Here is a 12,141-nt window from a genome sequence, read left to right as displayed (position 1 = left end):
TGGTAACAACTTAACAAGTAACAACTAACATGTTGACACTAGTAACAGGCTGAGGTTGACAACATTACACCGAAATCTTTCGTACAGTTTTATTCTGTAATTTATATTATGTATGTATCATGCTGGTTTTTAAATAATATTTAATACCATTATGTAAAATCTAAAGGCTTTATCTATATATGTAGCGGTAGCGCTGTAGCGGCAAAATCTCGTATCGCTACTCAAATATGTAGCGGGCGCTACCGCTACCGCTACAATTGCTTAAATGTAGCGCCGCTACCGCTACTGAAAATGTAGCGTGCTACTGCCCACCTCTGCCTATGGGGCATCATGGCAAGGGATGTTTACCAAAATGAGCGCCATTTCCTATCTGTGTGTGACCTGAGCACGGCTGTCCTTCGTTCCTGGCATAAAATTCCTCAAAAGACTCTGGATTATTTGGTAAATTGCATGAGGAGAAAATGCATTGAGGTAATTAAGGCGAAAGGAGGTGTGATTGCCTATTAAAACGAGTGTATGGGATCCAGAAACGGAAAAACATACTTTGGTCTTATAACCATTTCCACCTAGGTTTTTCTAATTTCCATAATTTCTTCTCATATATCATGAGAAAAAATTTTTTTCGTATATCTTCGGAACCGTTTTTAAGCGTAGATTAACCTTGTGTTATTAGAATTCCGTATTTTTTGTGCAAGAAAAAATATTTAGAGAAAACTGGGTGGTCGAATAGCCATTTCCGCCATTGTACTAATCGTGTATGAAAATTAGAGCATGTAGCGGTAGCGGTAGCGCCCGCTACACCTAGAGCATGTAGCGGTAGCGGTAGCGCCCGCTACATTTCGAAGTAGCGCTGCCCATGGCTCTGCACGTCAAGTAATCCGTAAGTAACTCTCCGTAGTGGCGTACCGTACCTTTGCCCCAAATACCTCGATAAGAAAAAACACGTTCTCCCAATACCGTAACTAAAATCAAGTTGAGTTAGTGCGAGTAAGTCTCCGATTTTTATGTTATCTCCACATGTTGTTGAGATACTGCGAGTAACTTCAAGTTTTATGTCATCTCCACTGGTGCTTACAACGAACTTTAGTGTTCAGTGTTCCATATGCCGGCAGTAACTGACTGCTGGTCTTAGTTTGGTACTACCAAGCTGTCGTGTAGGTTAGGTTAGACCACTAACCTACACTTGCCACTTAATACTTAATGTAGGTTAGGTTTCTGTGACTTAATAAGTGGCCCATGTAACAAGTGTTTTTTTTGGATAGTTGTAGGTATACAATTATTTCACTGGATCACAATGGATATTAATGAATCCCTTCACTGGGAAAATCGTACTATCGTTAAGCTTTACCCCAAGCTTTCTGCAACACAATGACTTATAAAGATTCGCATGTTCATTTGCTCAGAAACAAGCTTCTCGAAAAATGGCATGCGCAGTTATACCTTACATGGATCATATTAAAAATAGTCGACTATTTCCAACAATTCTGTTCAATTAGAATATACAGAAAGACTATTCATAAAGACGAGTTATATATTTTAATATACAGCATCAGACTATTTGGAGAGTTTTTATGCGTAACCAAAGGCGTATCTATCGGTTGTGTGGACAAATTAGTATTTGAAGTGAAAACGCAGACGAATTGAATTGAAAGCAGCACAATTATTGAACAATGATGTAAATTATTCTATCTCATGCTCTACGCCACTGTATATAGATGAAAATTCAATCAAAAAAAATTTATTTAACTAATAATAGAATTTATTTCACTAATGGGCGCTCTCAAACAAACAAAAAAACGCCTACTACTGAAATGAATGATTATAAAAAGTTAGAATTGCGGTTTGCATGCGTGTCACGTTTTGTCGCCATAAAAAAAAAAGAATTTGAAGGGTTTCCATTGTGGCACCGAGCTCTCCTACTGCTCCATTGCAGTGAACGAAACTATCTGCAACAGCGCAATGCCTGAACGATCTTCTTTGATGTTTTCCTCGGAGGACTCACCGCTCACGCGAATATTGCCTAACTATCAATTAATTAAGTTTAGGGATACGAAGGTGAAGGATTAAAAGTATAACACTAAGCCATTCTTTGATCAAATTTGAAACTAATGTTATTAAAAATTTTCAAATGAAATTCTTTCCGGTTTGAAAAACTATGAAAAATGTATATTCGTTTTTGTTGTCCGAAACGAAATGGTGAGATGAGAAACAGGGTGTAGTGGTGGCGTGGCTGTGGCATCGGGTTGGGCGCAGTGTTGCCAGATGGGCCTTTTTCAGGCCAAATTTCGCAGATGTGGCCTTTTTTAAAGGCATTGGCCTGACAAAAATTAAATTGACCTTTTTATCCGTTTTGGGCCTTATTTATGAAAAGTGTAATTCCCGTTTTTTTTTCTGATAATTTGGTCCTTCAATTTTATTCATGCCCTGCGAATGGTTAGAACTACCTTTAATTTAAGAATTTCTTATTAATTTCAAATGAGGCCTTTTGTGGCCTTTTTTGTGAGCTAAATTGGCCTTTTTCACTCGGCTCCATCTGGCAACCCTGGACTTGGGCGCTCAGTTCAGTGCAGAAGTGGCGGTCGAAGCAGCAAGTCGTGAGGTGCGATCGGCGCTGCGTGAAACAGGTGTTCACATCCAAGATATTCCAAAGTTTGAAGCGTTATGCTTACTTTATCTATGCAGAACCTTGCTCGTGTAGGTCAGCGTGCGCTCGCTGCAGGTTTGTATTTCACATTTCGTTTAATTTTTTCTCAAAAGTTTTGCGTGCTTTTCCCGATTGTTGCTTGATGTAATTCTGCAGTCTTGGTCAATCGCCAGGAACTTACAGGAAGGAGAATATAACATTTGTACAGTTGTTCTTGTCTTACCCCATATTGTGCTATAGGTAATACCGTACTAGACGCTAGTGTAGGAATAGTAGAGAGATTCGAGGTAATAGTAGAGAGATTAGAGGTAATAGTAGAGAGGTTAGAGGTAATTCGGACTATATGGTATGCAGTCACACTTACAAATATCTCTTGTCATGAGCCTGATTGTCAGAGATGTTGTGTCGTGCAGCGTTGAGATAATCCTTATAATTAAACTTTTTTAAAGTGTATTGCCTATAATCGTGTTGAGTCATTGTTGACTACGGTCGGTTGCATTACTCTGATGTTTAGGTTTAGGTCGTCCAAAATTTTTCAATTGAGGCATCATTTTGCATTTCTGAGGCTGATTGTCAAATTTGCAGTGAATATGTAATATCTTCCAAACTAATTAGCACAGCTTTATATAACTTTGCACGTGCATTTATTATGACCTAATGGTGATGTTTAGGTCGTGATCATTTTCTCGATTTCGCCTTCGTTTCCAAGTCATGCTGTAAATTTCATTTAAATTTGTACCATAGGATAGAAGTATAGGATCGTGCGACAGCATAACGCGGAAACGAAAGATATATCGAATAGAATCATCACGACCTGAACATCACCGTGAGGTCCTACAAGTTGCTAAGTTTCATCGAGCTGCGTTCATTAGTTTGGGAGATGTTCTTTGCTCACTGAACTTTGGAGACCGAACCCCGGTCCGGCCGGATAAGTGTCCGAGAGGTCCTGCTATCCCATTCATCCAGCTGAACTTAATGCAGACTAGTCTTAAGTTGCTACAATGATTTATGAAGCGATCTAATTAAATTATAGCCACCAAGCAAAATTTCGTCATTCCAAGTCGCGCTGTTCATTTTCACATATTTCAATTGACACGTAAGAAGAATAACGCGTTCGTTGTTGCACCGGTATGATTAAATAGGGATTTTAAAGAATATTTTATGGAGAGAGAGACGTTTCCTATCGTCTCATATCTTTTAAAGTTGGGTGAATCGGAGTGATTTACTCCACCAATTTTATGTTACGTTCAGGTTCAGGTTCAAGATACCGGTATTCATTACTTATCGTTTGTCAGGTGGTCTGCCGAGTGGCATTTGATTTGGCACGTGAATAAGGTTCTCTTTTTTGGAAGCGTTACGGCAAAGAAAATACAAAGAGAGGGTTGTAATGAAACTTGCCTAGCTCCTTATCGAACCCGGTGGAAGTCTAGTAGCTTCTTCAAACTATCGCCAGTCATGAAAAGATCCGGTCAAATGACACGAGTTTAGATCTATGAACAAGGCACGAAAAGGAAAAGAATCGGCGACAGGCCACATCAGGCCTACACTTCAGAGCCGACATCACTATGTTATGTTATGTTATATGGTGTGCAGTTGCACTTACAAATATCTCTTGTCATAAGCCCGATTATCGGAAATGTTGCGTCGTGCAGCGTTGAGATATTCAATATAATTAAACTTTTTTAAAGTGTATTGCCTATAATCGTGTTGACTACGGTCGGTTGCATTACTCAGATGTTTAGGTGGTACAAAAATTTTCAAATGAGGCGTCATTCAGCATTTCTGAGGCTGCCTGTCAAATTTACAGTGAATATGTATTATCTTCCAAACTAATTAACACAGCTCTATATAACTTTGCACGTGCATTTATTATGACCTAATGGTGATGTTTAGGCAGTGATTATTTTCTCGATTTCGCCTTCGTTTCCAAGTTATGCTGTAAGTTTCATTTAAATCTGGACAATAGGATAGAAGAAGGTATTAGGCTCACTGCTATTTTGGACCATATGACATGATAACGTGGAAACGAAAGCTAAATCGAATAGAATCATCACGCCTAAACATCACCGTGAGGTCCTACAAGTTGGAAAGTTTCATCGAGCTGCGTTCATTAGTTTGGGAGATATTCCTGGCTCACTGAACTTTGGAGACCGAACGCGGGTTCGGCCGGTCCGAGAGGTCCGGCTATTCCATTCATCCAACTGAACTTCACGCAGACTAGTCTTAAGTTGCTACAATGATTTATGAAGCGATCAAATTTAATTATTGCCACTAAGCAAAATTTCGTCATTCCAAGTCGATGTTAATTTTCACATATTTCAATTGGCACGTAAGAAGAATATCCCGTTCGTTGTTGCACCGGTAGAGATAAACTATTTAACTCGACCATCGCGTTAACGCAAAATTTCTGCGCACTTCGAAGTCGAAATTATGAGCTTCGGCTATGATCGTTTCTTCGGTATCAAGTCAAAATTTTCCGCCAGTTAAATCTTTCCACAGTTGAATCTTTCCGCAGTTAAATCTTTCAGCCTGTTTGAAGCAATCTTTCCACAGTTAAATCTTTTCCCCATTTAAATCTATGTACCAGTTAAATCTTTCCCACATCTAAATTTTTTCACCATTTGAATCTTTCCGCCAGTCATATCTTTCCATTAGCGTTAAGGTTTAATGTTACTATAGAGTACCTGTATGCTTGTTTCTAAACATTTTCATCTTTGCAGAAGTGGAGTAACCCTTGACTTGTTGGACGTGCACTAGCTATTATAGGTTAGCGAACTTAATTAAGTGCAGGAAACAATGTCAGGCAGGCCCTAAGATTTGTACTAATATATAAGTTCCCTATCGCTATTATGGCCTGCACTATGAACATAAAAAGGTTGCCTACATTGCCAAGGAATAAATTATCCGCATAAATGTAGGAAAAAATGCGTTCACCAAAGCCTATTTCATAAACAATCACAGTTGCCTCCTAGGCTTCTAGTCAACTGTATATACTGTACTACACTGTGCAGTAGATACTGTGCAGTAGATGCTGTGCAGTAGTGGAGTAGGTACCGTGCAGTAGATATTGTGCAGTAGATATTGTGCAGTAGATACTGTGCAGGTATTGTGTTCGATAATGAGTTGCTACTATCAAATGTTATATACCAAGTGTAACAGCTTTAATCGTGTGAGGCTAAGTTTGGTGTAGCTCTAAAGGCACGCAGTTATTGTATTGAAATATTATAAAATATGTGACTTGACGCAGCAGCTTTGAGTCCTACAACGAGCTTGGTTCGGTGGGAGGCCTCTCTCATCCTTCCCTTGATCTTCTCAATAACCTGAGCTCTGTACACATGAACCGGTTAAATATCTGTACATGAACCGGTTAGCACCAGACATGGTGGGTTGCAGCACAGCTCTGCGCAGTTGCTCTGTGCGCATCAAGGCCATTGCTCTGTCCCCGGCCTTGACACGACGCGTCAGTATCCTGCACTTACCTCTGCCCCTCCCTGTACCTCCCTGCCATCAGTGTACCTCCCCGTACCTCCCTGCCACCAGTGTACATCCCTGTACCTCCCTGCCACCAGTGTACCTCCCTGCCACCAGTGTACCTCCNGCGAATAGAGATTAGAGAAGGATTTTGTGGTTCTCAACTAAAATTGTATTTTTAAGATTAGGATTAATAATTTTCGGATTAATCTTGAGGATTAGCGAGTATGCTCAGTGGACAAGCTACATCAGTGGTTCCCAAACTTTTGCAGGCAGGCGCCCCCCTGGCTCACAAGTGAATTCTTAGCGCCCCCCATCAGACACATAATATTCACATAATATTCCCTCCCCCCCACAAATGCACAAAAAACCCAGATTTTGAAAATTTTCAAAATTTTAAACTAGAAACCCAGGAGAGATGAAAAAATCAATATCGGGGTGGAAAAACCCATCGCTGAGTCGTGTGCTTCACGTGTTGTGTACAAATCATCAAACAAACGTTTTAACTTCTGACTTTGACTTCCGACTGCCGCCCCCCTACCGCCCCTTCTTCCTCACCGCCTTCCTAGTTCTTTCCACCGCCCCCAGGGGGGCGGTCCCGCCCACTTTGGGAACCACTATGCTACATCAACATGCGAATTGATAATGAATTATGTTCAGTCAAAACCTCGTAATCATCGAGAAAAGTGTCTCTTGAAAATCTTGTATCCGAATTTTCAAATTCAACAAAAAGTTTAATTTCTGATATAGTGAAAAAAATGAGGAAATACGACTTACTTTCTGATCTTCAACAAAATTTGCATTATTGAACAACTTTTTCCTGTCTAGGAATATGTTCCACAAACTATTTAACTTTAATAATGAAAGCAAAAGAAAATTTTTAAAGGCCTATTAAATATTTTTGAACAAAGTTTAATAATAAAAGCCAAAGGAAATTTTGTGTATTAAATATTTTTGGACCACATACTTTAGCGTGCGCTGTCATACCCATTAGAGTTTTTAGCTTCATTATTCGGTAGGCTTGCCAAAATTTTGCCAGTGTTTTTATTGAGGAAATTCAGGAGTTCCGAGCCTGCTTTGGATGACCCTTGGAAGCCCTTCAGCCATCGAGTGTGCATAGAACTCGAGAAGAATTCAGCCTCTCTCTTCTGATGCGAATTGCGCGGCGGCTCGAGGGAATTTCTTCAATTTATGGAAAATTTTATGGCGATATTGTGTGAATTCTTTTAGTTCGAGTAACCGTACTAGGAAAACGCGTATTTTTGTTTTGATTAATGGTACCATAGTATCAGGAAAGAATGTTATTATTACTTTTTGAGACACCATTTACAGACATGATTATTATATAAACTTTTATTCTCCAAACTTTTTAAATTAGTGTTTAATATTAAAAAGGCAATATAAATTTTCGAATAAATAAATTTTTCAAAATATGTATTGCGCAATTTAAGAAATTCTTGGGCTTTAATATAAATTTTGCTTATAGAAAAGGTAAAAACACACCGGCATTGAGAACAGAGTTGCTGGTTCACCCGACGGAGAATTTGGACGAAGGCAGCAGTTGGTATGTGGTATGGAAAATCTCTGTTATGGGATCACAAATTGTATCTGAAACACTCCCAGAAAGCGACACGTGGCAGCATGGAAGCAATGTTTAATTATGCTTAATTGGACACCGAATATACTGTATGTACCGACATGCAGTGACACGCATGTCGCACTTAATTACTCGTCGCTTGTTACTGAAAACCATAGAATAACTGTTAGAACTTCGATCTGTAGGGTTAGAATAACACATAATCGCTATATTTTGATACTTCTAAGCTGTTTAAATCGCGATACAGAGACATCATTCAGTTTTGTTTATAGACTAGATCGTTCCTATTGAAGGCCGGCGACTCAAGTGCTATCGTTATCGGCACGGTACACGTAGTTCGCCACCTCATTCAGTGGAAGAGATACAATACATATAAGGTTCTCAATGTAACACATGATGTTTTGAAACACAAGACTGTCAACACAACAATTTTTCTAACGTAAATGTCACTCAAGACGCCACAGCACTTGCATCATCGGCCTCAAATATAAACGATCTATTATATAAACAAAACTGCACTGCAACTCCCTATACCGAGATCGAAAGAACTTAGTAGTAATAATGTGCTAATAGAACCTTACAAATCATGCTTCTATGATGTACAATGCGGTTTTAGTAACGAGCGGCAAGTTAAGCTAGTGTCTATTGAGTTGCAACTTATGTCGTGTACGGTAGATTTTTTCCATCGGGGCGGTTATAATAAGAAAAAATATGGGACGTTAATTTGCATAATATGGCTTCAGGTATAATGTATTTTTAGCATCGCTCTTCTGCGATGCATTTGCTTTCTCAGCAAATGATTCATCGCATTATCCAATCTGCCGCCACTGATGCCTCTTTTTACTTGCTGGTCAATTATTAAATAAATGTAAGGACTTTTTTTACAACTAGTGCAGAAAATTTACCGGTATATGATTGTATTTGTAATCTTTTGTTTTAAATAAAATCAGTTAAAAGGGCTATGTTGTCTTCGCGGCACTTAATGAAAGGTTGTTTTAATTGTTGCGTTGTGTTCGTAATGTTTAGATTGATTTAAAGATTGTTTAGATAACGTTGATCTTCAATCGTTATTGACGCGATAACGGAATTTGAGCTTCAACAATTTTCTATTACCCTTCATTTTAATCGAGTCATCGACGCTTTTTCTCATTTGACTTCTTAATTACCCAGCAATTATGCCAGCTGTGTTTAAATGTTCGAGTATGTAAATGTCTGTACCTCGCTTTATCCATTTAAATGGTAGTGCTATCAACTTGATTAGTCTCATCCATATTAATATCTATACTAACATGCTTGTATTTATTTGAAAGCTAAAAATAGGTTTGAACAAACGCACTCGTTTATGGTCAGCTGCTGCAAGCTTCCTCGAGTGTATTTGATAAATTACTTATAAAACTTACTGCTTTGGATGGATTATTAAACCACTTATTAAATAACTTATAAAACTTGCTCTTCTGGATGGATTATTAAACCACTTATTAAATAACTCGAGGAACCTTACTATTTTTGATGGATTACTAAATCACTTATTAATTTACTCATGAAACACGTTTTTGGATGCAACTGAAAATTAATCTAAATATCACAAGCGTTTTTAGCATAAAAGTTCAAACTCTTCACTAACAACTATTGTGCAAGCAATCAACTGTTGGTCTAGATTAATGATCATCATAGAATCTAAATCGGGGGGATGTTATACATTCATGACAAAGAAAAAAATAAGAGTTAAATTATTTATTCAAATTATAGATTAATTTATTCAATAATAATATTCATTATTTCAATGCAAATTATTCGGTACTGAATGCAAACTTATTTTTTTCCTTATTGTTATTCTGAATAATAATAATAATTTATTAGAATTTCATTATTGTTCTAATTAATAATAATAATTAATTAGAAATTTATTATTATTCTAAATAATAATAATAATTTATTAGAATTTCATTATTGTTCTAATTAATAATAATAATTAATTAGAAATTTATTATTATTCTAAATAATAATAATAATTCATAATTGGTCACTAACCCTGCCAGGGGCGGCGCCCTTGAGCAGCAGCAGCGCCCCGGCAGCGGCAGCGGCGCCCCTGGTGCCCGGGGAGCCCGCGCAGCCCGTCGTGAGGACGGACATCCCGGGCCCCAACTCCCGGGCCTACCTGCAGCAGCTGAGCAGGATAACGGTCAGTACCTGCAGTACCAGGTGCCCTGCAGACGTACCAGGTGCCCTGCAGACGTACCAGGTGCCCTGCAGACGTACCAGGTGCCCTGCAGACGTACCAGGTGCTCAGCACACGGTTTTCTCAGCTCTGTCACGCGGTTTTCTACCCCTAATTTGTTGTCGTTCCATCCTGTCTATAATTGCTTAACCTAGCTCAGTCCCTTCTATACAACACAACTATTTCCAATATTATTGTATAAAATAGTCAGAATTATCTACGCTTTATCCATCCCACGATAAAATAAATTTGAGTGACACTTATCAATTTTAAAATTTTTTGAACTCTTCTTTATTGATTTTCTCCGACAAGGTTTATAATATAAGCGGAAAAAACCCGCCTTCTTCTACATCTAATGTACAATCTCATTATCAATGTACTGCTTTACCTATAGTCCCGTATGATTTATCACGAAGTTCTGACTTCCTATTTTCGTGTGCAGCCGTGCCATGGGGTGCAGGTGTTACGAATGCGTTATCCATATTATGCACGACTTCTGACGAAGTTGTGACTTATATTCGTGTGCAGCCGTGCCAGACGGTGCAAGTATTCGTAGACTACGAACACTTTATTTGTATTTTGCACGACTCCTCACGCAGTTCTCACTAATATTCGTGTGCAGCCGTGCCAGACGGTGCAAGTATTCGTAGACTACGAACACTTTATTTGTATTTTGCACGACTCCTNAGGATAACGGTCAGTACCTGCAGCAGCTGCAGCAGGATAACGGTCAGTACCTAGAGCAGCTGAGCAGGATAACGGTCAGTACCTGCAGCAGCTGCAGCAGGATAACGGTCAGTACCTAGAGCAGCTGAGCAGGATAACGGTCAGTACCTGCAGCAGCTGCAGCAGGATAACGGTCAGTACCTGCAGCAGCTGCAGCAGGATAACGGTCAGTACCTGCAGCAGCTGCAGCAGTACTTGACTTTGCGTGTACTTAACTTTACGTGTACTTAACTCTGCATGTACTTGACTTTACTTGTACGTGACTTTGCATGTACTTAACTTTACGTGTACTTAACTTTGCATGTACTTGACTTTACTTGTACGTGACTTTGCATGTACTTAACTTTACGTGTACTTGACTTTACGTGTACTTAACTTTGCATGTACTTGACTTTACGTGTAGTACTTAGCTTTACGTGTACTTGACTTTACGTGTACTTAACTTTACCTGCACTTGACTTTACCTGTACTTGACTTTACGTGTAGGTACTAAACTTAACCTGCACTTGACTTTACCTGTACGTGACTTTATATGTACTTGACGCAGTATTTTCGTATTACTTAAAATCCTTATCGTTCCCGCGTAAAAAAAAGTGTGACAACTACTTGAAAATTTTCCGAACTGTTGTCTATTGATTTTTTTTCGACAAGGTTTATAATATAAGCGGGAAAATCACACCTTAGTCTACATACAATTTGGAATCCCATTATCAATGTACTGCTTTGCTTATAGTTCCGTATGATTTATCATAATGTTGTGACTTATATTCGTGTGCAGCCGTGCCATGGGGTGCAGGTATTCGTAGACTACGACAAAAGTGTAGGCAACTACCAAGTAGACGCGGACGGCAACGTGCTGCTGGACGCCTTCACGCAGATCTCCTTTGATATGTGTCTCGATGTTGTAGAATGATATTTGTGGGAGGAGATAGATTTTCTAAAGTACCCCTTTTTAGCCGTTTTCGAGAAATTCATATGGGCAAAATGTTTTTCTTTTTACATTTTACGTATGTATGTGAAGTTTCATGACAATCGGATGATAACTGTAGAAGTTTCCCGTAGGGGTAGCCGATCCCCTTAAAATAATCAAATATAATTAAATCCAATAAATATTATTTATTAGGCATTTTAAAAAATTTAACTAATTACTGGTAGTAGATTTGAAGGGCTTATCAAATTCAAAAGAAAGTATTTGGACATTTTAGACGAATAATCATGTTTATAATATAACATTAAATTGATAAACAACTGATCTGCGCAGAGAGCCTTCGTCAACCGTCCTTCACTGGGTGTCTTCCCGGGGGCAGACTGGGGGCAACGTCTGCAGAGCTCCCTGATGACGGTGGGTGACCTCCCTGATGACGGTGGGTGACCTCCCTGATGACGGTGGGTGACCTGAGTGATGACGGTGGGTGACCTCCCTGATGACGGTGGGTGACCTCCCTGATGACGGTGGGTGACCTCCCTGATGACGGTGGGTGACCT

General features: G+C 39.1%; 1 protein-coding gene across 1 annotated transcript in view; it reads left to right on the top strand.

Moving 5' to 3' along the window:
• Positions 1-2,579: 2,579 nt before the first annotated feature.
• Positions 2,580-12,141, top strand: part of LOC108671324 (4-aminobutyrate aminotransferase, mitochondrial) — a gene marked incomplete at its 3' end in the record, with an annotated part of 19,518 nt that continues 9,956 nt past the window's right edge. The window contains 2 exon segments of the mRNA XM_018158847.1: positions 2,580-2,719; positions 9,752-9,894. Of these exon segments, the coding sequence (XP_018014336.1) occupies positions 2,662-2,719; positions 9,752-9,894 (201 nt within the window).

Source organism: Hyalella azteca, unplaced genomic scaffold (genome assembly GCF_000764305.2).
Source record: "Hyalella azteca isolate HAZT.00-mixed unplaced genomic scaffold, Hazt_2.0.2 contig13588, whole genome shotgun sequence".
In the NCBI taxonomy this organism is placed as follows: Eukaryota; Metazoa; Arthropoda; class Malacostraca; order Amphipoda; family Hyalellidae; genus Hyalella; species Hyalella azteca.
The sequence above is the reverse complement of the archived record's forward strand: the minus strand, read 5'-3'. Positions and strand labels throughout refer to the sequence as shown.